We start from the raw sequence: 27,083 nt of genomic DNA, 5'->3' as shown, positions 1-27,083 counted from the left end.
TATATAGCGCACTTTCTCCAACAGGACTCAAGGAGGGCAGGGGGAGGGTAAGTATACTTACCTGTGTTGCACGCATTATAGATTTGCCACTGACTGTGTGGCAAAATATAGTCATAGGAAAGTGAGATGATGGAGTTAAGCAGAACAATTAGGGGGGTTAGTTCGTTTTTTTTTTTTTTTTGCAAACTTTTATAATCACCAGCAACAAAAAGCAGTGCAAAAAATGTTTAGGAATCAGGTTTCACTTGGGATATTCTACACAAAATTAAATGAAAAGCTTTAGGAAAATATAGATAAATAAAATTATAATCATCATTCTAATAATGAAAATAAGTATAATAATGCTTTAAATGTATAGGTTTTTTAAACTAGGTTTGGGACTGTTGGGTCTGCTAGACTGCACACTACAGTGTATCTGCTGAGTGCACAAACTGTATAATACCGACCAGTCCGACCAGTAAGCCATGTGAGGTGTCCTCCCTGTTGCCCTCATAGAGTTCTGCTCATTGCCCCACTGTGTGCCTGTTACAGCATCTCCATAGACTGCACTGGAGATCAGATGACGAGTAGGCTCAGGTCCAGCAGATTTAGTTTGCCCTATCGGTGTATGCTGCTGCTGGCTGGTAACACAGACAGTGAGAAGAGGTGGAATCACTGCGGGCATGTGCTGTAGATAGACATGGGTTCCAGATTGCTGCTGGGCTTGGTGCTGCTCTCTGCGCTGACAGCCTATTACATCTATACCCCGCTGCCAGACAACGTGGAGGAGCAATGGAAAGTGATGTTACTGGATGCCAGCTTCAGGGGTCTGGGGCATGTGGTAAGTTCTGTGCTCAGTTAGTAATGGCTGTGACAGTGTCCCCGCAAACGCACTGGAAGGGGTTCCTAATGACATAATCCTTTTAGCATCTGAACAGCTTTTAAATACCTCTTAAAAACAAATTGCACAAGGGTATTATAAGCCTGTAATCGGGATTTAGGCAATCCTGCAGCGTTGTGATAGGAGTATAATGGGGTAGGGGGTAAGAGGTCTGACTATTACATAAATCTCATTTTATAGCTGTATAAAGATTATGCATGTCGTGTATATGGTTATTGCATTGAGTTTGCATGCTAGAATGTAACCTTAGCTACCTACGTATGCTTCTTGCTGAGATCTGTTTACATTGTTGCAATAGTCCAAGACTTGCTGTGTTAACACCATACTTACTGGGCATTGCATTACATTACATGGGAAACAGGCATCTCCTTACTAACAGGATTTCCACCTGCAACTAGTTAATGCCCATATATTCTTATGTTTAAAACCAAAATTCAAGTTAATGATCTAATACTCTGATTGGTGAAGCAATTATATGTTTCTGTAAAACAGCCATTGTAATCACCACCTCCCTTTTTGGGGTTATTCATCAATGATTGGAGAGAGATAAAACCGTGAGAGATAAAGTACCACCCAACGTGCTCCTGTCAAACACAGCTGATAACATGTAAGATAAAGCTGATTGGCTAGTACTTTATATAAATACCCCACTTTATATTGCATTCCACATGATTACCAATATGTATATATCTGACATGTAAATAAACCACCCAAGGTTGGAATTTAGGTTGCTATGGGCAACCAATCGGAATCTACTTATTTATTTAGCACTTTCTAGAAGATAAAGGAAAGTATCTGATTGGTTGCCTATAGCAACATCCCATCTGAAATAGAACTCACATTTTAGTAAATCTCCACCACAATGTTTGCTAATTTCTCAAAAATCACAGAGAAAATTAGGAGTCTATGGGCATTCACTTTAAGTTACTTGCAATACTTTCATTCTTGTGTTTTCCTGTATTTCCTTTACTGCTTTATGTAAAGTCTTGCAGTTAGGAGTGGTTTGTGAATGTCATGGAATGTAATTCTAGATCCTCTATAACTTTCACATTGAAATAATGCTGTTTCCGATGAGGTATATTGTTACTCTTTAATGTTCCCCCCACATGTCTGTTATAGAGCAAAGAAATCAGTGACTTGTTCAGTTCATAATAAACAAGCCTTCATCTGTTAAGTTTAAGAATTGAACTTTGTAACACTTTATCTTAACTGCTTTGGACTTTGTAAAACTTTATCTTCTATTTTTGCTATGGACACCAAATTCTGCGCAGTCATATAATCCAGCATTGTCTTGTGTTAAAAATGTAGGGACCATGTATAAATGTGTTTTAGCTATTTAAAATGGGTTACTTATGATAAAGGGTGCTCCAGCTAATCAGCCCCCAACTGTCATTTACTAAACATGAGAGTTACAGTAGGAACTGATTGGTTGGAGTACCATTTATCATACAGTACATAAGTTTTAAATAGCTAAAACTGTATAAAAGGACCCCATAATAAGAAGAAGGGAAACCTTCAAAAAATATCTTTTATTAGAAGATGGAACAGTTAAAAGTGCCTGCTATAAAGGAATGTTTCAGATGCAGCCAGAAACACAGAATAATGTAAAGTTTTCTAGGACAGTATGAGAAATAGGCAGGATGTTGATATGGGTATGGATAATTAGGTCTACAGCAGTTAGGTCTGCAAGCATTGGGTTGACACCATTAGGTCAACATGCAGAAAGGTCGACATGGGTCTAGGTCGACAGTCAAAAACTCAACATGGGTTTTATACACAAATGTCGACACAGTCCACATGGACAGTGAACAGTTGCATGCCATGCTTTCGTGCATGGTGCTTCGCTACGCTCGGCACACTATTTTATTCTCCCACCACGTCCTAGTGGATGGTAGGGCGTGAAATACCGCCTGCCGGCACATGTCAGATGCCTTTACTGATGTCATTGTGCATCAGTTGATGGTGTGTAATGCAGCGGTGGTTTAGGCATGATGATGTGACAGCCATCCTGACTCTGTAGACAGCCTATGCCAGAACACAGATCTAGAAAGTTGGCAAATATAAGCTAGCTCTATCAGATGTCACATACACACTGGTGGCTCATAAAATTGATGCCTTTTTGGTATGTCAAAACTGAAATCTACATTTCAGTTTAAAAATAAAGCTAACCTTTGTAGGCTGCATGCAAAAGTATCCAATATCATCTTGCACAGGAAAAATATCAATGTATTTACTCCCCTACATTTGCAACATGGTTTGTTCCAGATACATAGTTACTTTGTTTTACTTCCAAATTGGAGCTAGGCCCATTATTTATTATAGCAATAAAAAAAAATGAAAGGTGCACCATGTGAACAAGTACAAACCCCTCTGCCTAATTGCGTTTTAGGCTTTAAGATACCTATTAAAGGCTGGAGGAAATCTAGTCACCCAGCAGTGACACTGAGGGTGGGAGAACACTGGAAATGACTACATTTATACTGCATGCAGTAATAATCTAGTCTGACGATGGCGACGCATAGGACTCACATCACCATCACCGGGGTGCCTACATACTGGGTGATCCATGGTTCATTTCTAAACGATCTACAATCACCCCGTGTGTATACCGCATTACATTTATAAAAATGTGTTAATCTTATTTTAATCCTCTGACATATCCCCTAAGCGTACCGGGTTGCCCATCACTGCAATAGTCTCAGATGACTGCGGAAAGTCTTGTGCGGTTAAAAATAATCTGAAATAAAAATGGCAAAGGAAAACAAAAGAGCAAATCTGTGTTTCTAGAACTATAACTTCCTAATTGAAATAATTATAAATACACATATTTGGTATCCCTGTGCTAGGAAAGCTAGACAGGCTCATTCCAGTATGATTTGGGGCAAATGAAAGCGTGAGGCATGCATTGTATTACTTCATCGGGAACCCACTAATTATCACAGTGCTCTGTGAATATGCCCTTATTAATCAACCAGAGGAAACAACTATATATCACCAATGCAATGAATATAACAATTTCTTATACATAATGAGAAATCAAAAAGAAGACAAAGCAGTACAACACATACTGTAGCCATGATAATAGGCCTGGGCACAGAGCTGAAAAACGTCCCTAAAACTTTTTTTACCTACTTATAAAAGGTACACAACTTGTAAAACGCTTTTAAATATTTCATTATTACCAGTCGTTTATATAGCGCACACATATTCCGCAGCGCTTTACAGATAATATTTGGCCATTCACATCATTCCCTGCCCCAGTCTATATCAGGGGTGAGGAACCTCTGGCCTGCGGGCCGTAAACGTAGCCAGTGTTAGTGGCCCGCCCACCCACCCTGCAGCTTGGCCGGGAGTCAAGTAATGGGGAAATCTCGCAAGAGGGCGGTAGTTCTCGCGAGATGCAGATGCAGCAGGAGACTGGGAGTCCTGTTCAGCGGCAGCCACCGCGGCAGTGGGGCGGCTGCTGCAGCGATATTTGTAAGTGGCATTTTAATATATGGCCCCCCAAGGATTTCTCCCCATTACAAATGGCCCTTGCCACAAAAAAGGTTCCCCACCCCTGGTCTATAATATTATACCCTACCACATGCACACTATGGATCATTATTTGATAGAAGCCAATTAACCTACCAGTATATTTTTGGATTGTGGGAGAAATATTTAGTACCCAGAGGAGACCCATGCAATTTTGATTTACCATTTTTGCACAAGCATGGATAGTTTTAATACCTGAACTGTTGCTAAGGGGTAAATTTACTAAGATGGGGCTTCTATTGAAGATGGGAAGTTGCCCATAGCAACCGATCACATTCCACTTCTTATTTATTTAGCTAGCACCTTCTCTAGAAGATAATAGAATCTTATTGGTGGTGTGGACAACTTTTAATAGCTATGGAAAGCTGCCACTCTGCTGCTCAACTGCTTGTAATACCAGCAGATGAGCAGCCAGGCCAGTGCATGCATCAGCGCCCACCGCTCATCGCTGCCCATTACACACTGGGCGGCTTTCGAGCTGAAAGCAGCTCAGATGAGTATATAGAATGTATCTATATGATAAATTGCAAATAGTTACTTTGCCTTATTTGCCAGCAATAGTGTAATAGTATAATGTATTGATATAACATTACAGACACAGGACAAGTAGAGGTTTTAGAGGGGCTATCTTATACCCCTTTCACACCGCACTTGTTAAACGGTATATTGCCATTTTTTTCCCACTCCAAAACGGTTAAGGCTGCAGTGGGAAAGCACCAGAATTCATGGTACTTGTATACTATCACGGCTCCCACGATGGCCATCGCACAGGGAAAAATCGCATGCAATCGCATGTGATCGCATGCAATGCGATCGCATGCGATGTAATTTTTCACAGAAATCATGGACATGTGTTCAAATCACGTCGGCGTGGAGTTGAGAATAGAAAGTGTGGCGAGTGCAGCGAGCCACCGAACCCGAAGCGTGGCGAGCGCAGCGTGCCCCGCGAGGGGACGCGGATACCTGTGAAGCCCGCGAGGGGACACGGATAGCTGTGAAGGTATACGCGTCCCCTCGCGGGGGTCGCTGCGCTCGCCACGCTTCGGGCGTGGTGGCTCGCTGCGCTCGCCACACTTTCTATTCTCAACTCCACGCCGACGTGGATAGTGGGGGTATGAAAAGGTCGTAGGACGCGTACCGACGCCCCTCGCGGGCTCGCTGCGCTCGCCACGCTTCGGGTTGGCGTTGATAGTGGGGTGATACAGTGTGAAAAATTACATTTGGGGTGCATTTTACATGATTTGAACATATGTCCATGATTTCTGTGAAAAATTACATTGCATGCGATCGCAAAACAACAGATTACAGACCTGTGATAGGCTGTCCCCTGCATACTGCCTTGAAACGTGTTCAGGGGATTAAACGGGATGACTGATGTGAATGATACTTAAACGGTATTTAAAACGATAATCTACTGCAATGTGAAGACTCAGACCCATTTTAAATACCGTTTAAAAATACCGGTTTTTGAAACGTTTTGGCAGTGTGAAAGCGGTATAAATGTAAACATTTGTTCCACCCATTGTAAACAGTCATTTATTTGCATTAGTAAAATGTTCTTGGCTTTGAAAATTTGTATTGTAGCCAATTCACCTTTTCAGTTTAACTAAACAACAAACTGAATTCTATAGAGTGTTACCTGCCATATAGTAAGGTCTGTTGCACTCAGCTTCTCCTAACAAATAAATGACACATCTAAAATGGTTATAATAGGAACAACGTACAATGGGCAAAAATGCAAGTACAAATCAGGGTGGTTCCTATGAAGCACAGAATATTAACATAGCCAATTTTTAAGATTAGCCAATCTAGTTCTTTATTATAATAATAAAAATGTCAGTATGAGAGACTGTAAAAAAATCTTGATTGATGTAAAGCAAAGGTTTGTGTATTTGGGTTTCTCAGAGCACCTAAGCTAGTGGGGAGGGTTAGACTGCTGGGGAGGGGGCGCTGTTGGGATTCACTGAAAAGGGGTTGCCGGGGCAGTCTTTTGATTGCCAGCCTTCTCACAGACATAATATTGTATACATCCTGTGGCTAGGGCTGCTCTCTCTCTAATAAGGAAAGGGTGCCGTGGAGGGGAGCAGATGTGAGAGAGGATAGCTAGAGAGAGAGAGAGAGAGAGAGAGAGACATAGGGTGTCAGGGATAGAGAGATGGGAGCAAAAGAGCGAGAGTGAGATTGTTACAAGGCAGAGAGGAGTAATAGAGAGATGAGAGCAATAGAGAGGGAGAAATGGTGTCTGAGAGAGAGAGAGAGAGAGAGAGAGAGGGGAGAGAGGGTGTCAGGTAGAGAGAGAAAAATAAAATATTCTATGAAGAATAATTTCAGGCGCCTGTGGAATGAGCTGTCTCTCAGAAAAAGCTGCTGCTCAAAATAGAGTCAAGTCCCACAATAAACTCAAGGGACACGGTCACTGGGTCTACAAGCATTAGGTCGACAAGCATTAGGTTGACACCACTAGGTCGACATGCGGTATGGTTGACATGGGTTAGGTTGACAGGGTCATTAGTTCGACATGGGGAAGGTCGACAGTCAAAAGGTCGACATGGGGTTTTTCTTTTTTTTTTTTTTTTTGAGCCGACATGTGCCGACAGGCGGTATTTCATGGTCTGCAATCCACTAGGGTGTGGTGGGAGAATAAAATAGTGTGGTAAATTTCAGACTTTTAAAAAAAGGCCCGTTCATGTTCGTAACCAGCCAAGCTGCATCTCGCCACACAGTAAATGGGTGGCTGGTAGAGGGCAGCAGACTGGCTCTGGGAGACTTGCACACTCTTCAAGAAAGCCAGGAGGGCGACACGATTTTGGGAGAATAGGTAAGTATCATATCGACTTCCTATAAACTGTAAGCTAGTGAGTAGTAGCCTCTTACCTCACATACCAACCAGAGTTGTGTAGTCATTGTTTATCCCTGGCTGGCATGGACTTAGGCTCCTGTCCTAAACTGAACTCCAGTGGCTGCCAATGAGTGGATTTCTGCAGTGAATGGACCTGAAACTTACTGTACATTAGGGAAGTTTTTTTTAAATCAGGTATATTTTTATTACCTTTTTGATCATAGGAACAAAGTTATCGGCAACGAAGGCCATATACTAAATAACACAAAGATGTACATTTCATTGACAGTAAAAAAGCACGAGCACATAGTCACTTGTAGCAGTGCTGTCCATATTATGCAGATCATACCCACATATACCTACAGTATGCTGTATTTTAACCATTTGTTTTGCATGCATGTAAATCTTGTTATTCTATAGGTAGGTTACCATCAGTGGCGGTTTTTACCTATGGGCTGCAGGGCTGCAGCTCCCCCCCCCCCCACCCCAAGTAAAATCCGCCACTGTAGTGAAGCCAGATGCAGTCTGTGAGACTGCACTGACTTCACTGTGACTGGCAGTGACTTCCTATTGGAAGTCCGACCTGCCAGTCACCAAGGCAGTCCTATTGGGAGGTGTTCCCTCCCTCCGGGACGCCTCTCTTTGGGCTGCTTAGCAGCAGGCCCTAAAATCTTTATCTTTATTACACATGCGCACTACCTGAGTTGGTACTGCACACACGCCAGTCCTGGTGCCTGTCATCTGTATTACACAGACGCCGGGGCCATGATTTCCCTTCTATGGGCTGTTGCCGAAGCAGCCCAATGAACCTGGCCAGTATCGGTGCCTGCCATCATAGTACAGGTGCCAGGAACACTGTGTGTGGTGGGAACCTGGCGGAGCGACAGCGGCTGCAGCAGGGGGGGGGGGGGTGCCTGCACCATGGCCAGCAGCATCCCCCCTCCAGCCAAAGGTACGAGCCACCGCTGTTTGCCATCAAATGCTAAATGAAACATTCAGCTTCAGACTGTCATTACATTTGCTTCTAATGTCAGCAATACTGTAACTGCATTGTCATTGCCTGCACTGACTCTCCCTTCAGGAGGATGGCCTGGTGAGGCCTTTAAGATGGCGCCGCAAATGGCTGCCTAGGATCTGTGCTCAGCAAATATGTATCCCGTGTCTCATGTGTGATAACTGTACTGTCCCTGCTACAACTGTACTGTCTCTGCTTCTATTATTACCTGCCGGCTGCTGCGGTGACCAGTGGCGCCGCTGATGGCTGCCTAGGCACTGTGCAGCTCGGCAGGTATGTGTTCCCTGAGTGATAACTGTACTGTCTCTTCTTCTACTATTACCTACCCGGCTGCTGCAGTGACCAGTGGCGCCGCTGATGGCTGCCTAGGCGCTGTGCAGCTCGGCAGGTATGTGATCCCTTGTGATAACTGTGCTGTCTCTGCTTCTATTGTTACCTACCCGGCTGCTGCGGTGACCAGTGGCGCCGCTGATGGCTGCCTAGGCGCTGTGCAGCTCGGCGGGTATGTGTTCCCTGTGCGACAACTGTGCTGTCCCTGCTTGTATTGTTACCTACCTGGCTGCTACAATGACCAGTGGCGCCGCTGATGGCTGCCTAGTCACTGTTCAGCTCGGCGGGCATGTGAATCCCCGCAAGTAATGTCAATATGCTCTCAATGTAACGTGTATAATTGTCTCAATGGAATGTATGTAATGTCTCCCCACCCCATTTCATCCCTGCTTGATGCTGCACTGTAATCCACAAAAAATTCCTAGTGTGCGCAAGCACACATGGCCAATAAAGTTGATTCTGATTCTGATTCTGATTCTGATTAAGCCTCTTATCTAACTGTATTTGTGTATCTTTATGACAGGCATTTTTGGCTGAGATGCTTGGGCTAAAGAATTATATGGACGTCATGATGTATTTAACTTACATGGAACATACAGAACCCATATCAGATGAAAATCTCCTTATCACAGACACATTATTTAGTGACATTCCAGTGCGGTTATATGTGCCTAAGAGACAATCAAACACACCTAGGAGAGCCGTTATCTACCTGCATGGTGGTGGATGGTGCGTAGGAAGTGCAGGTAAGTGTCCACAAAAAATATAACTTATACTGTACAACTGGGGTTCTCTACTCACATCCTTTAACACAGCCAACAGGTCATGTTTGCAAGCATAGGCATGCACAGCATATTTTATTAGGCGGAGCATCAGCAAAGGGGTGTGTGTAGCCTCACCTATTGGGTGTGTCTAACCACCCATTTGGTGTGTCTAACACCACCAATCAGGCAGTTCTACCATCATCTTTTGGCATTCACTACAATATAAAACATCTCTCAGCCACACCCTAATCTCCTGCCTATTTCAGATTTAATCTAATTACTCAGTGTAACAGTACATGCAAATAAAGTCAAAACAGGTATGTAGTGATATGACAATGGTCTAGTACAGTGGTTCTCAACCTCGGTCCTCAGGGACCCCTAACAGTGCACGTTTTCCAGGTCTCCTCACAGAATCACAGGTGATATAATTAGCTCCATCTGTGATCTTTTAAAATGTGCCAGTGAGTAATTAGTGCACCCGTGTACCAAGGTTGAGAACCACTGGTCTAGTACAATTAACAATGTAAAACGCACAGAATTGATTGATGGGCGCTTCTTTTAATGGAATACAATTCTAAAAAGTAAAAGTCTTTGGTAAAAAGTATTGCTGGTATTGCTAGCGGCAGGAAGGTGTTCATGAGGGTGGGCACAGCATTAGGGGGTGCCTGTGCACCCCTAACACTCACAGTGTGCTTATGTCTATGTTTGCAAGATTTCTTTAATCATGAAAAGATGAATTCATCTATGTTGCTGGCTCGCTGATTATGCCACCTTCTACCACAGAGACAAATGTTGAAATCATGACCTGGTGGTGGTACTTAGGGCCCAATTCAGACCAAAACACGTGGCTGCAAATTCGCACAGTGACGGATTATTGATACACTACGCATGCTTCCCGCCCAGAGAATGCATGCGTGAGGTAATCCTGCGATGATGTCCTGCAAGGACAGAAATGAGGTGTCTGGGGGTAGAAACTGACTGTTTTGTGAGAGTGCTAAGAAAAATGCAGACCTGCCAGTAAAAATGGTCAACATGGCAATGGTTGACCCATTAAAAAGCTGACTTGAGTTTTTCATGATTTCTTTCTGTTTTTTGTTCATTTTTCATTCTTTACCATTCACATGGACTCCGCTTGGGAACGGTAAAGTGTGCAGAGAGCAGCAGTAGCGGAGCAAGGCACCTGACCCAAAGCATGGCCAGCGTACGCGCTACCCTCATTGGTGGTCTATGTGCTCATTTGTCGATATTTTCCTTTTTGACCTTTTACTTGTGTTGACCTTGTGCATGGTGATCTTTTGTCAGTGTCGACCTTTTGTTGTCAACCTCGACGCTGTCGACCCTATGGTTTACCCGTACGCCTCCTAGTTTCACATACTATATATTGGAGTGCTGCAGCGGCTTCCTGTTCCAAGTAATAATCTGATACGTGGTCAAATCTTTTACAGGCATGAAGCCATATGATCTACTATCAAAACAGACTGCAAAGGAGCTCAATGCGGTGGTGGTGTCAGTGAAGTAGGTGCTCTGCTGTTCCAGAGACTTATTATTGTTATTATTACTTATTGACTCTGATCCTGACCGGGAAACAGTAATGGCTTTCCTTGTGTCTTTTGCTGTATGTGCACTTGCCACTTTATGCTAATGCCGCTACAAAGCCATTCCCTGGTGTACATCTGTGCATCCCAATGTACCAGGACTGAGATGCCCACTCCCAGCATCATTGTTACTCTGCATGTGAGTGGTTGAATTTCTCTGTATGCAATCAATTTAAGCGGTAGGCCTGTGACACTGAATATGTACAAGGGTAGTTGTGCTACAAAGGATAGATTCAGGTTGTGCAATTAATAAAGAAATATATGCATTTATTAAACAATGCATATATTTCTTTATTAATTGCACAACCTGAATCTATCCTTTGTAGCAGAACTACCATTGTACATATTCTGTGAAAACCAAAAAGGGGGTGATATTATGTTGCAGATATATTGGTATCTGTCTTTCTGCACACCTGTGACACTCCCATAATACCATGCATCCTTTTAGCTACCCTCCCTTTTACATACCCAGTCAGCATCCATAAATGCCCCTTATACAGTACTTCTATTACCTGTATGTTTTTTCCAGGACTCTGTACAGAGTAAATAGAAACTCATGCATCATTTGGATTAATATCACATTAGTGTCCTACTGAGAATCATGTCCATTAGCTGACCGATTAACCAGATGCTGCCAGTGTTCTGGATTTGCACTGTGCAGCTGCAATTGTAAACAATCGGTTCCCTTGTGCGAATGGGTGGGAGACCAATTGAATCAGAATACCCCCCAATGAGAGCATGGATTCAAGTTTTAGCGCTGTCTTGTGTAAGGTATGGGTGTATTTTGGATATGTTTTTTAGATGTATGTAACATGATTTTGAGATATACTGAATGTGGGGGAAAAGGACACTTCAGAGTCAATGCAGTGAGCTTAAAGGGTAGGATTGATTGTGGAGTTCTCAACAGTGATAGAGATATCAGGTTGGTAACTACTTTTGGCTGGTGGAAATATAATTAATTCTGCTTTTGAAATATTTAGTTTGAGGTGGCAAGATGACATCCATGAGAAACAACAGAAAGGCATTCAGTGACACAACCTATTAGAGATGATAATAGGTCTGGGGCGGATAGATAGTGTTGAGTATCATCTGCGTAAGGATGATTTTGAAATCCAAAAGAGCTGATTAGTTTGCCAAGAGATGTGTTATAGACTGAAAAAAGCAGAGAACCCAAGACTGAGCCTTGTGGTACACCAACTGATAGAGATAGAGAAGAAGAAGTGGAATCTGAGAAGTGGACACCGAAAGAGCGGTTAGATAGATAGGTTGAAAAACCAAGAAAGAGCAGTGTCCTGAAGATCTAGGGATTTTAGTGTTTGTATGAGAAGGGAATGACCACAGTGTCAAAAGCAGCAGATAGATCAAGAAGAAATAGAAGTGAGTAATGGCTGTTAGACTTAGCAATGACCAGATCATTCACTACTTTAGCAAGTGCAGTATCTGTGGAGTGTTGGGTACAAAAGTCTGACTGAAGTGGGTCCAATAAATTGTGCGAGTTAAGAAAGTGTGAGAGGCGAGTGGCAAGTCTCTCAAGTAGCTTGGAGGGGGGCATGCATCTGAGTTGGAAAGGAAGATAGTGAGACAGTTTGGATCAGGAAAAATACTAGTGGGGAATGGGCCAGATGCACTAAGCTTCAAAAGTGATAAAATGGAGAGTGATAAAAAAAAACAACCAACACAGTGTGACATGGTAGGTAGTAGCTGATTGGCTGGCTGTTTATCTCCATATTATCACTTTTAAAGATTAGTGCATCTTACCAAGAGAGAGAGAGAAATCACATATTTTAGTTAAGGTTGGGATGAGCACAGGAGACAGAGCATTATTTATTTGTGAGGGTATAGGATCAAGAGTAGAGGCAGTAGAGTAGGAGAAAGAGACAAGTTTGGATATGCCATCTTCATTTGTGGGATCAAAAGAAGAGAATGTGCCAAAGGGTTTAGGTAGGTATCTTCAATCTTGTCCTTCAAGTAGGAAGCAAGATCTTGTCCATTAAAGGCCCCCATACATTATGGGCCCTAGTCAGCCCTAATCATGTGAAAATCACGAATCAGTGAAAAACCCCATGTCGACCTTTTGACTGTCGACCTTGCCCAGGTCGACCTAATGCTTGTGTCAACCTAATGGCCTGTTGACCTAGACCCATGTCTACCTTGACCCATGTTGACCTAAACCCATGTTGACCTTGCTGCCTGTTGACCTAATGCTTGTCGACCTAGTTGTTGTAGACCCAATGACCGTATCCCATATAAATAAAGTGAGTTAATTGTATATATTTAAAAAAAAACAAAGGTCTGCAGTATTATTTCAGTTGACAAATTCCACACACAGGGATTGATTCAGCTTTGTTACTAGTAAAGCAAATAAGCACACAAATGGGCAAAACCATGCTGCCCTGCAGGTGGGGCAGATGTAACATGTGAGAGAGAGTTAGGTTTTGGTGAAATCGAAATTGCAGATTTGAACCTTTTATGGAATGGAAAAGCAGCCATTATTTACCCTGCACAGAAATAATGTCAATGTATTTGCTCCACTTGCATAGCAATGGGTTTTTTATTTCCCTAGAAACAAAATCACTCTTTTTTTTTTTTTGCTTTATCATGTGCAAAATAAGGGCCTAAAGTAATTACAACAAAAATAAATCAAGCTTAAACAGAAAAGAAATAAGACTTTGCATCTACAAATCAATGGCAGGTCAAACTTCACGCTGATGGTATGCAATAAACTGAATAAAGTTTAAAAACGGTCAAACAGCCAAAAACAAATGTGCTTCTTATACAATGAGCATACTGTGCTATAATAATTTTATAATTATATGCATTCATTTCAGTCTATGTTGTTTTCCTGTATTATTTTATTATTTTACAGAACATTGGGTTTCAATACACATAACTAGTTTACATCCCATCAAAATGACGGCTTCTGCAATGTACTTTTACTTTGAGCTGTGACAGTTTTTATCCCACAAACTTTCCACCCCAGACCTATAGGAGCTACCTCCAAGCTCTGTCTTCACAGCTCCCGCTCTCCATATCCAGCAGGTTTAAAACAGAGCAGTATCCCTGCAAATATTGCTTTCACTTCCTGTTATGACACCTTTTATCACACAAAGAGTAATTTGGTCCATCGAGTGGCCTCTAGTGGTCATTGGCTGTATGGCTTTATTGGCCCTCATATCGGTTAATGCTCTATAAGCCACGGTATATAAGAAAATGTTTAACATATGTACAGTTTATGTAATTAATGTGATCATTTCTATTTTTTCTTTTTTTTTAAGATTATAAATTGCATTTTTCATATGCTAATAATAGATCGTTTTTTTTTTTTCTTTCCCAGTTACCGGTTAGCTCCTAATGTCCATTTCCCAACCCAGTTTGATGATGTGTACGCTGTAGTTAAATATTTTTTGCAAGACAACATTCTTGAAAAATACTCAGTGGATGGAAGCCGAATAGCTGTATCAGGGGACAGTGCCGGGGGGAACCTAGCTGCTGTTGTATCACAAAAGGTATAACTTTCATAAAGTAATTCATTTTTAAAAATGATTCACATTAATTTGTTGCATTTCAAATCCCCCTACTTCCCTTACTCGTTTATTGCTGTTTGTGGACTGTATAGAGAGTTAGGGCGAGATGTACTAAAGGGAAAATGCGGTAAAACCCCCGTTTTACCGCATTTTCCTATGTGCTATTACCCGGCCGCACCGTTATCGCAGGGCAGGGTATCGCCACCTTTGGGTGGCGAAGCCTATGGGCTTCTTTTCGCCGCTTCGCCGCAACCCAGCCACCTCACCGACCCCCCCCTCTCCCCATCCCTTGGGCTTACCTTCTTGCAGGTCCTCCAGGACCCCGGAAGGTAAGCCCCTCCTCCCCCTATCAATGCAGCCGGACGTCCTTCCGGCTGCAGGGGGGAGGAAGAGGCGTCGGGGACAGCCTGCTTAGCTGTCCCCGGCGTGTAGGCATCAGAAGCCGGCTGGGAGGTGACGGAGACCCCCCGCAGACCAGAGTACAGGTATCGTGGGGGGGGGGCTCCATTACCGCACCGCGATGCCAGGCGCATATGTTAGTACATATGGGGGGGGGGGCGAAGGGCGGCGATGTATTTTAATACATCCCGCCCTTATTAAGAAGAAGTCAGATGAATGAAAAGTTTAACTGCATCTTCAAATGTTCTTTTCCTTCCCGAATTTTATTTAGCACCACTCTGATATATTCATTATATTCATGTCATGATTAACACATCATGACATGATGTGTTAATCATGACATGAATATAATGAATATATCAGAGGCACAAGAGGAACAAGCCCGAAGCGTGGCTAGAGCTGCCAGGATCCACGACGGCGAGCTGCGGGTGAGGTTCCCCCCCCCCCCCCGGGACTCACCCGCTGCTCGCCGCCGTGGTTCCTGGCAGCGGATACGCCGTCAGCGGCAGGGTCCCTGCGGAAATTGGGAACTACCAGCGGTACGGCTACTAGTTCCCATCCGCCGCAGGGACCCCCACTGCTGACAGCATATCCGCTGCTGGGAACCCGCTGCCGTGGCCCATGGGTGCTCCTCACTTTCTGTGGGTGCTCGAGCCCTGGAGCACCCACGGTTTTGCCGCCTATGTGTAGAACATACAAACGTATCACATCATACAGTAACCCCACTGCCTCTAGGAGGCAATGGAGTCATCTGCCGCCGGGCTCCTGGTCCCAATAGGGCACCTCTTCTCCCCTGCAAGTTTGAATCAGTTAATTCATTAATATCGCTTCTGTGGCTAACTCCCCCTTCTAGCATGACCATAGACAGCACACGTTTTAAACACAATATACATAACATACATACACACATGCAAACATACTTATATAAGGTGGTGTGTTTTGGGAGGGGAGCGTCGTGCACCAATCTTGTTTCCAAGCAATTGGGACAAACCCATGGCTGAGAATGCCTTAAAGAAATTATCTGCAAAGTTGCTGAACCTTACTGCCAAGAGCAATAAAGAATAATTATTATAACTAAAAATAAAATAAAATACTTTATTATGCATTAAATTAATATAGGAAATGTCCTGTTAATTGTTGGGCTTGTTTAAAAAATCACAAATGCAATGTGTGGGTTTTTTTTTCTGAGCCACCAGCATCAAATCCATAGAATGATTGTTTTGGAGATTACTAACATTCCAATAAAACAGAAAGCTCTCAGAAGTATCGTCATGTCCTCAACAAAAATAAACATGTTCTGTCCACGTGTTATGGAATACTTGCTGGCTGGTACACAGACACTGATTCCAATTGTTTATTAAAACACAGATTTTATTGTTACAGCTGCTGAATGACCCCGAAGTCAAATTGAAACTTAAGATTCAAGTGTTAATCTATCCAGTCCTTCAGAGCCTTGATCTAAATACTCCGTCGTACCGAGAAAATGGCAAAATGCCCATTCTCTCTAGGACACTGATGGTGCGTTTTTGGAGTGAATACTTCGCCACAGATCGGACATTATTTGAAGCCATGATGTCTAACAGTCACATATCATCCCAAGAAGCTCCGTTGCTGAAGCAAGTAAACTGGAGTACATTATTGCCTGAAAACCTAAAAAAGAATCATGTTTACCATATGCCTAAAAGCCAAAATTCCATGTTTGTCAAAAAATACCCAGGACTTTTGGATTCAAGGGCATCTCCTTTGCTTTTAGAGGATGAAAAGTTTAAAGGCCTGCCGCTGACCTATGTCATTACATGCATGTACGATGTCTTAAGAGATGATGGCTTTATGTATGTGTCAAAACTCCGTAAAGCCGGTGTACATGTACTGCATGCGCACTATGACAGTGCTTTCCACGGTATTCTTCTACTAAACACTTGGCCTTTTGACTTAGCTTTAGCACACCGTATGGTTAACAATTACTTAACCTGGCTTGATACAAATCTGTGATTGTGGTATGTTCAAACTTGACTGTAAAGTTAATAAACTTTATCCCTTTATGTATCTGCTATCTTTCAGAGCCGCGACTATATCAACCACATATCTGTTTCCGCATGTTGAATTATTGTATTTGCATAATCTGCTAATCATGGCTACAGACCATTTGCATCTCTAAGACCGTACTTCTTCTGAACTTGCACATGAACACCTGTGAGCAATAAGGGCACAAATTGTAAGTCATATTTTTACTGGGTGCAATGCACTGGGGCCCTACACGCACATTAACAGGAGCCAATTTATAAAAAAAAATCATAACATGCCCTTCCTAAGGTCCAGCACCATCTTTCTAAACACTTCCATACAGTGAATGGCTGTCAGCAATCTAATTGATGGATAGCTCCAACCATCCACCAATCAGCATGCTGATAGCAATTCACTGTTTGGCTGCAGACTGGAAGGTAGGTCACCGCATTGATTTTGTGACCAACACCAGGCCATGCTTAAAAACCCTTAGAATCAGCTAGCTAGTGTGCCTATACAATAAGATACTTCTGCTCATTGGGCTGGTCAGAAAATTGCATGGTGATTGCACGGGATCCAGAGGCGTAACTATAGCACCGCAGCCCCCGCCACTGCGGGGGGGGGGCGCTGTGCATGTGGGGGCGCCGGGGGCTGCGGTGCTATAGTTACCCCCCCAATCCCCCGCAGACTTAAGTATCTCGCTGGTCCCGGCGGCTCCATTCTTCTGATGAGGACCACCACAAAATGGCCGCCCCCATATAGCACACTGTACTCTGAAACTGTCTGCTGTATGGGGGCGGCCATTTTGTGGTAGTCCTCAGCAGAAGAACGGAGCCGCCGGTACCAGCGCAGCGCGATAGGTAAGACTGCGAGGGAGGGGGTTAGCATAGGCGGCGGGGCGGCCGGGGGGGTGCTTGACGGGGCGGCGGCGGCGGGGGGGTGGGTATGGGCGCCCCCCCCTAACGGCGGGGGGGGCGCCCAAAACTTAGCTACGCCACTGACGGGATCAGTATGAAATCCCGGTGATCGAAATACCGATGCCGGAATCCCGGCCACCGCAATCCCGACCGCCGCAATGCTGTCAAGGAGGGGCCGTGGATGCCCCCCCCTCCCCTTGCAAGCTCGCTGCGCTCGCCACGCTCGGCACACTATTTTATTCTCCCTCTATAGGTGTTGTGGACACCCATAGAGGGACAAAGTGCCGGTATTGCGGCGGACGGGATTCCGGCGTCGGTATTTCGACCATCAGGATTCCGTCCGCCGGGATTTTGACCGCATCCCGACTGCACACAAAGGCATATAGCATCTACATAATGTGGAGAGGGCTGAAAACAGCCCTGAAACTGCTCTATATAGCATGACCACTTATGTAATGGGAGGCAGAAGGTGGAGGCAAGCAGATGGAAGGTGGAGGCAGCACCCTCTTTTACTGAGACAATAAGTGTGGTTCTTAGCAGTGGCACCATAGCCAAGCATTACACTCCCAGTGAAACACTGTTATGAAGGAGAAACACTCGGCAACTTGTAAGATGCTGCTCTCTGCTGCTTTATATCAGCAGCCAGTTTTATAATGTGAGGTTCTAAGAGGGATTCAAACCACTGGATGAGTGTCATTAATTGAATGCTTTAGAGTTTAGACACTCACTAATCATTGGCACCCAAGGCAGTGAGTTCACCCTACAGGAGTCCAATCCCTAATCCGCAAACGGTTTTATGGATTTATGGGCATGGGAAATGTAACATTAATACTTTTCTAGGTTTTCGTTGATATGGTTACCAATGCTTGGAGAAATATCTCTGTCATTTAATATCTATGTCATTGCAAGCATTTTCATTATTGAGTAAACATTAGAGTATTTCAGTGTCAGAAGCTATTGTCACTCAATGACTACAACTGTTTCTTGGGGTTTTTTCTTTGTTTTTCTTTTATATATGTTTGATAAAGAAATAAATGTGTTTTTACAACAAATAAAATCATTTTTCAATTAATTTTAAGGAGTGTGACCTATCAGTTTAAACAATAATGAGGTACATTTACAAAAACTATTAAGCGAATAACTATTAAAAAGGTGGCACTGAGTGTGGCACCAAATCACCAGTTTACATCCATGTTTTCAGCGTATTAAGGAAATGAATGTGGTTGTTGAGCCTGATTCTGATATGTATGCAACAGCTTTGATTTTTCAGGCAATGGACTTTCTAAGCATTACAAGTACAGCAGCTGCTCTGAATTGTATAGGGTCACAGATGCAAACAGATAAATGCCATAAAAATGGACACCTTGGGTCAAATGTAATAGGATGAGAGATTCAGAAAGAGAGATTTGGTGAGCAATCTCCAGTTTTTTTAAAGCGGCAATCATTTACACTGCAAAACCAATTTGATTTTAAAAAGTCAATGATTGCAGCTTTAAAAAAACCTGGAGATTTAATCCCCAAATCTCTCACTTTCTGATTCTCTTATCCTATTACATTTCACCCCTAGTTTTTTTGCAGTCATCACCCATTACCTTCCCCAAACTTTCCTGTTAATCACTTAGCAAACACATCCTCACTGAGATTGGCTTCGCTAAGGTGTCTTGATACATTGCACAGTGAGGTCACAGTGCATACATAATATTCCAATATTTGCTCAGTTGTGTGAACATCAACATTATGTTCACAAGGAAATTTAGACCACTATGAACAACACTACCAGTTTCTAGTTACCAATGAAAATTTTTCTTAATAGTCCTTCATGTCCCCTGCTTTAGTGTATGCTGAATTTTGGTCCACAAAATGGCTACCTCTATTGTACACATTGTGTGAAATTTAATAGGATGAGAGATTCAGGAAGTGAGAGAATTGGTAAGAAATCTCCAGGTTTTTTTTAAAGCGGCAATCATTTACACTGCAAAATCAAACTACAGTAGTTTTGCAGTGTGAATGATTACCGCTTAAAAAAACTGGAGATTTCTTACCAAATCTCTAACTTTCTGAATCTATCATCCTATTACATTTCACCCTTAATGCTTGATTCTGATGCTAAGCTATGACAATGTGATCTCAAAGATTTTTGATCACTTGTTTTTTTCCCCATTTGATAAAAGATATGCGTGTGAATTAACTGTTTTTCAGTCAGATTTTCTGACAAAGCTGCCAATAAATGATCAACTACTGTACGTTGTTATTGATTACTTGAAATCATATTTGTTTATATAGATATGCTATATAGCAGTGGTTTTATATATAATGGGTGCTGTGTGTGTCGCACACATAGAAGCCTTAAGTCCTTGTTTCATCAGTACTCATTTCTCCGGTTTCCAGCATTCCCTATGAAAGTCCTGTAAAATCATTGGAAATATGGGACAGTTAGCAATATTCCCAGAGTTTTTGCCCATGTGCAGTAGGGGGGAAATTACCAGGAAAGTAGCTCTCACGTCATATTTCTGAAGTTCTCCGCATGTGCAGTAGACTCTATGGGCGAGATTTACTAAAGGGAAAATGCCGTAAAACCCCCGTTTTACGGCATTTTCCTATGTATCAATCCCCGTCCGCCCGTTTTCGCAAGGCTTGGTATCGCCACCCCCTGGGTGGTGATACCCTATAGAAGCCTATGGGCTTCTTTCGCCTCCCGCCGTACGACGTCCGCGCCCCCCCCCCCCCCTCCCGTCCTCCAAAATCTCCTCCTCCCCCTGGTGTGACAGCCGGGAGGACATCCGGCTTCAGGGGGGAGGAGGAGACGCAGGGGGACGCTGCCAGCCGCCGGGAGCTGACGGAGACCCCCACAGCCCACATCACAGGTATCGCGGGGGTCTCCGTCACCGCAACCCGATGCTGGCCGCATATGTTAGTACATATGCGGCAGCATCGCGGCGGCTGCAGTGCGAAGGGCGGCGATGTATGTTAATACATCCCGCCCTATGACCACTAGAGAATCTACTGGTACTCGTGCCCCTCCCCCATTGTGTGTGAATGCCTCAGCGACTGTGATAGTCGACAACGGTGTCTGCACTGTGGCCCTACACATGTGTATACTCGCCTATATGCTGAATTAAGACCACTGTGTATAAAAATAGTTGCAATTCCTAAACGTTTTTATAAAATAATTTTATTCAGCTTGAATTTAAACTGAAGTTATGTACTTCAGTTATATCTCCATTATTTAAATTCAGATCCATTGCGTTTGCACCAAGACTATGATAAATGTGTTAGTGTCCAAATATATATAGTGTATATACCCAACCGTAGCTGTTCATTTTAATTACGTTATTGCACATTTTTATTAAATGATCTCTTTGTTTTACCATTCATATTAGCTAGGCTTCATAAGAAAATGAACACCGTAATAATATCAGAAAATCAAAACAACATATTTCAGTTAATTTAAAAACAAACCTTAGAATTACACTTATTTTGAGACTTAAAGCATGCTATAAAGCCAAATAACCTAATCAAAATGACATAATTATCTGAGATTTTAAAAAATGTTCATTGGTGTGTAAGATTAAAGTTTAATCTCTAAACTCATGACTTTGCTGATCAAGTGACGGCAACAGTTACTGAAAGGTCTAATAACTCCAAGGTCCTATTTTGGCAAGGATTCAGTTAACATGTTGTACGTGCCATAGAGACTTGTTTTAGAAGTTAGCTGACTGAAAATACTAAACATTTTTGCAATTAATATGCTAAAAAGTATTAATAATACCATTAAGATCATGGCTGAGGATGACTAAACTGTTAATAATGTGCTTTGCCAAACCACTATACTTTGGATGTTGCTTGGAAACACAAACAGCTGTATTATTTTCAATTTCCAGCTGACTTATAGTTTTTAATTCAAACAGCATGATTAAACAATGGCCGTTTTCAAATGAATCACAATAGATGTGAGTAAATTTATGCCATTAAACCTCAAAAATCTTCCCATGGTGCTGAAAGGGATCTAACCAATCAGTAAATATAATTATGTTGAGCACAAGCTGCTGTAAGAAGGCAGCAAAATGTAAATGTAACAAAACACGCCAGAAATGTACAGCGCTGCAATCAGCATGATAGATTAATAAAAATAGAAAAAGTTATTAAAATGTATATATTTTGAAAATATTATTTTGTAATTATTTACATTTAACTATTGCGCCAATACGAAATGTTCATAAAGCCACACTTCATTCTAAATACTAACTAAAACCACTTACTGTAATAATCAAAACTATGCAAAAAAGCAGATCACATGATCAGCGGTGTATACTAACAATAAATGATGCGCCCCCCGCTGGGACAATTTGGCTGGGACAGATACAGGCAGGGGGAGGCGAGGTGGTACCCTGTACCTGGGCAGAGTGAAGTGCCGGCGTCCGGGAACTGAAGGGTGCTGTGGGTGTGGCGTCTATAGTGTCCAAGAACTGAAGTGCTGAGAGCAGACGATGCGGATGGACAGCGCGCTTCAGTTCCCGTATGCATCACAATCAATAATCCTATAGAATTACATATTATATCCACATGACTACATGTCAAAGAGGAAGTAGCACACATATAGTGTATGGCATGTTAAACTCATGATCAGCCAGTTTACCTTATTGACTTTAAAAAGTTCATGTAAGCAATCATGTCAAAATGTCCATTCATTGTGTAAACACTCACATTGAGCAATCCTGCCCCTGATTTGCTGGAGCAAATCTGGCTGTCTCCTCCGGAGGTCTGACCATCGCCGCTCCAGCTGGGCAATGCTCCTCCGCACCTGGGTGCGGGCGAATATTCGGCGGCGGGCCGCTGCATAAGCATTACGCTTCTGCCTATTTGTTATGAAAGGCCCCGCACGGCCCAGCCTTCTCTCCATAACGGAGACCAGTGTCCTGAGCTCCGCAGGTGAAAATGGAGCTGCTCTGCCATAGGCCGCCATCTTAGCAATGGCACAATACAACCAATCATGTCCTGTAATTGGTTGTTCACAGTGAAATTTGTTAATAACTTTATTGATCATTTTAACATTAACAGCGTGTATGCGCCACAACAAATGGCTAAAACATTGCATAGCCAAACAACACTTGCTGTAGGTTGGCATCGCTGAGCTAACCTTGGCAGTACTTAGTATATTCAAAACAGACAGGGTGAAAGAAGTTTGAAAACCAATGTAATCACCAAACATGGCAGAAAACAACAGGTGAAATAGTGTGCCACAATATACAGTTACACATATCTGTACAAGGTACTACATTAGTCAGCTTTAGTGGTCAGAAAGCAATACACCACTAACATACAAAACAGTGCTTTACCTTTTCCCTTTCCCATGGTGCCATTTATGTACCTAGCATCAAGGCAATATTTATAGGCCTATCACATGTGATTTGGATGCTAGCAGTGATTACTAATGCATGAGTTTATTTATTTATTTATTTATTAACAGTTTCTTATATAGCGCAGCATATTCCGTTGCGCTTTACATAGGGGACAGTGATACAACAAAACAGGGTATTTAAAGACAGTCAAAATGTAGGAGGGCCCTGCTCGCAAGCTTACAATCTATAGGGAAATAGGCATTGATACATAAGGATAGATACTGTATTCTTTATTGCATCGATTCCACCAGAACGCAAGGTTCTATGACTGGTTCTGGAATTTGATAAGCTTGCCTGAAGAGATGAGTTTTTAGGGAACGCTTATAGGTTTGGAGACTGGAGGAGAGTCTTAATTGGGCTTGGGAGGGCATTCCACAAAGTGGGTGCAGCCCGAAGAAAGTTGTGGACTGGATGAACATATGGAATGGTTTAGTATCATTTGTTGTACATACCAAACAATTGCACAGTAGAAATGAACATTCACATATAGATTTTATATCTGGCCAAAGTTGTAGGTGTTTATTGGTGTTCAAATCTGCCAATAAGTACAAAATCAGACTTTGAAAGTATGCCTGGTTTTGTACTTTTGTTTGTCCGCTGGTATGGGCGTGGCCTAAGTGCCGCACGGTGTACGCTGCCGTACGGAACGCTGCCGAACGGAACGCTGCCGTACGGAATGCTGCCGCAAAGAATGCAGGGTGTGGCTGATGTACGCCAATGACAGAAATGTGTATATAAAGGTGTGCTAGAAAAACAAAATGGTGTTGCAAACATGTCTGGTTCTCAATCAGAGAGAGATCAGGAGTATCAGGGCCTCCTAGCTCGCCTGGACTCCAGCACCTCCTATGTGTCCCTCACCAGAGACCAGCCATTGGGAGGTGAGCAGGCAGCTGGGCCATCAACAGCAGGCCAATCAACAGATGCCCAATCTGCAGCTGGGTCATCTTCTGCCTCAGCAGAATCATTGGGAACACAGCAGGTGGCTTCCCAAGAGAGTAGCCTGGCCAGCACTTCAAGTACAGCGACTGGTGGACGTGGCCGTGGGCGTGGCCGAAAGAGGCCAACAGAGGAACCAAGAAGCAGGAACATGGCATTCGAACTGCAAGAGCTTGCCATACTGGTACCCCGTGCACGGGATTGGATAGAGTGTCCACAGGAGAGGTTGACACACACAAGGAGATGGAAGATTTGGGAGGACATAACTGTGGAGATTAATGCGGTAGCTCCACAAGTTCGTGAGGCGGAGCATGTGAAGAAGAGGCAAGTTCAAGTGTGTTACATTTGAGCAGAACAAGACCAGTAATGTTTTTAATAGATGTTAGATGGAGTTGGTAAATGGTCGGTCACGTTGCTAGGAGCAACAGACATGATTGCCATGTCACTTAGTCTATATTTATTGTAGGGTGAGTGTGAATGTATCTTCTAAGGGTTGGTTTTATAGTTTAACATAATGTAAGTTATGTGGAATGAAGCACATGTTGTAATCTGTAGCAGATTGCAATGGCTGCTACATCAAACGTCAGGAGTGACATGTAGTAATATGTAAACTTTGGTTGCAGGTGGCACGACTTCAAAACCAACCTCAAGAAGAAACTGACCAAACGGTGGGAACACAGCCACACCTCTGGGGCTGGCCCCATGCCAGGCCGCCTGAAGCTCACCCCCCTGGAGGAGATGGCTGAGGGCTGTATAGCAATTGAGGAGGTCTGGGGGGTGAGCAACATGGATAGTGAGGCCCCAGTCGACGTTTTTGCTGCTTATTTAGAAGGTAATTTGTTTGCATGGCATAAGTAGTTTGTCCAAATTTTCAAGGAATGTGTTGTAATTGTAAGTTCCTCTTTCAGCAGCATCCCCACCGTTTGGTCGTGAATCTCTTGAGGAGGCGGAGGAGTCAGTGCCACCTGCCACCAGTGGCAGCCATGTGCAGCAGCCAACGGCCACACCGGATTTGGACAGATGGGTGCAGATGCTTGGGCAGATTCGCCAGCAGGGAGAGTTAGCATCAGAGTGGCTGCGTAGGACCGAGGAGGTCATGCAGGGTATTGTCAGCACCCAGCAAGCTGGGAGCCAGCAGGCAATTGCTGGGAGCCAGCAGACAATTGCTGACACCCAGCAGGCCATGGCTGGCACCAAGCAGGCCATAGCTGCCAGCCTGCAGGTGCTGGCAGATCAAGCCCTGCGCCAAAATGACCTCCTCCTCCACCATAATGAGCTTATGGTGGAGCTAGTTACCACCAATAGGGCCCTATTGTTAGTCATTTCTGGTGCATTTCCAACACCAGCACTCCCTGCTGGCAGAAGGGGAACACCATCCCCCCCTTCAACAGCATCTGCTCCACCTGCCCCACCATCCCAACGTGGTCGTGGCCGAGGAGCTGCTGCACGTGGCAAGGGCCCTACCACGGCCAAAAAGTCCTGCAAATGAACTTGTGTCCGCATTAATCTCCACCCTTATGTCTTCCCAAATCTTTCATTTAGCTGTGTGTGTCAGCTTCCTGTGTGCAACCAAATCCTGTGCACAGGGTACCCACATTTGCCCTCGGTTCGAATGTTTTGTTTGGTTCCCCTGTTGCCCTCTTTCGGCTACCATTACTGTCTCCTGTACTTGAAGTGTTGGTGCTATACTTTTGTTGTGAAGCCACCTGATGTGTTCCTAATGATTCTGCTGTGGTTATGTATGCAAAGAATACATTTTTTTTTTTTTGGTTTAAAATTCCTGTTATGGTAATTTAAATTTTTGGCATGTGCCAAAGAACATGCTTTTAAAATGTTATGTTTTAAATCTTCCTGTAATAAATTTTTCTTTTTATCCCCAAATGTGTGCTGTTATTGGTGAATGTAAAAGTGACATATACATTTATATTAGTGATAGCAAGTTCTGTCCATTGCTTACAGTGTAAATGTGTGTAAAAAATGCAGCCGTGCTTTCAGCATATATTTGTGTGTTTTGTAATGGTCCATTTAAGCTGCAATGGTTCCAATTGAAGCAATGAAAAGAGTGTAATTAATGAGTTATGAGTAAAGGAGTGGATTGTATTGTGTTCAGCTGACATTGGTTCAGGTGCGGCCGTACTGATTGGGCGTTCCGAATGCCTAGCGCATGACCGAGTGGTGTCCGCAAAGCAATACTTGCTTATGAAGACCGCATATTTCCTGCTTTTTTGTTCGTGTGCAGTCGATGTGCTGTCTGAATGCACGCCTACCAGAATTAGTGCACTCCCTCGTGTACGCCCATGTTTACGCCCAGTTTAGCCCACTTTGAAACTACGCCCCAGTGTAGTTCCGAATGACGCCCATATTACGCCCATATTTCCCGAGTGAATACAGTGCACTTTTCTGTACGGTATTAGTGAGAACGAGTATGGAGACCTTGCATGGCACATGCACATAGCGTTGCCCACGCATGCGCAGACGGCTAAAAAACGCCATCCGAAAGAATTCGGAAAATTACTCATCGACCAGAATAAAGCCCATAGTGACACTGAATAAAAAAATGGCAGCACCCCTGGATTGATACAGCAGACTTAGCAGCACCCCATAAATTATACAGCACACTTGGCACACCCCTGGACTGATACAGCACACTTAGCATCACCCCTGGACTGTGACGGCACACTTAGCAGCACCCCATGAATTATACAGCAGACTTTGCAGCAACCCATGAATTATATGACACACTTGGCTCACCCCAGGAATTATGCGTCACACATGCGGGCATCCCTGACCTGATACAGCACACATGGAATTATACGGCACAGATGGCGGCACCCCTGGACTGATACGGCACACATGACGGCAGGCATGGAATTATACGGCACACAAATTCCTGCAGTAAAAATAAAAAATTGTATTCTTTTAATTATAAAAAAAGAGCAGCACACCT

At 43.4% G+C, this 27,083-nt stretch overlaps 1 protein-coding gene across 1 annotated transcript; it reads left to right on the top strand.

Moving 5' to 3' along the window:
- Positions 1-509: 509 nt before the first annotated feature.
- On the top strand, positions 510-18,873 carry LOC146064441 (arylacetamide deacetylase-like). The gene is made up of 5 exons (XM_083177935.1): positions 510-820; positions 9,122-9,344; positions 10,808-10,877; positions 14,292-14,463; positions 16,264-18,873. The coding sequence occupies exons 1-5, from the start codon at positions 680-682 to the stop codon at positions 16,870-16,872; spliced, it is 1,215 nt and encodes a 404-aa protein (XP_083034061.1). The 5' UTR covers positions 510-679; the 3' UTR covers positions 16,873-18,873.
- Positions 18,874-27,083: the final 8,210 nt, after the last annotated feature.

This window comes from Crinia signifera, chromosome 3, assembly GCF_055691185.1.
Source record: "Crinia signifera chromosome 3, ASM5569118v1, whole genome shotgun sequence".
In the NCBI taxonomy this organism is placed as follows: domain Eukaryota; kingdom Metazoa; phylum Chordata; class Amphibia; order Anura; family Myobatrachidae; genus Crinia; species Crinia signifera.
This window is presented reverse-complemented; position numbering and strand designations above follow the sequence as displayed.

What these genes read in the sequence shown, in the direction of transcription:
- LOC146064441 (XM_083177935.1), top strand. Translation starts at nt 680, where the DNA reads ATGGGTTCCAGATTGCTGCTGGGCTTGGTGCTGCTCTCTGCGCTGACA. An exon ending in ATGGTGCGTAGGAAGTGCAG is followed by an intron (nt 9,345 to 10,807) that starts GTAAGTGTCCAC and finishes AATCTTTTACAG; the next exon opens with GCATGAAGCCATATGATCTA. An exon ending in GCGGTGGTGGTGTCAGTGAA is followed by an intron (nt 10,878 to 14,291) that starts GTAGGTGCTCTG and finishes TTTCTTTCCCAG; the next exon opens with TTACCGGTTAGCTCCTAATG.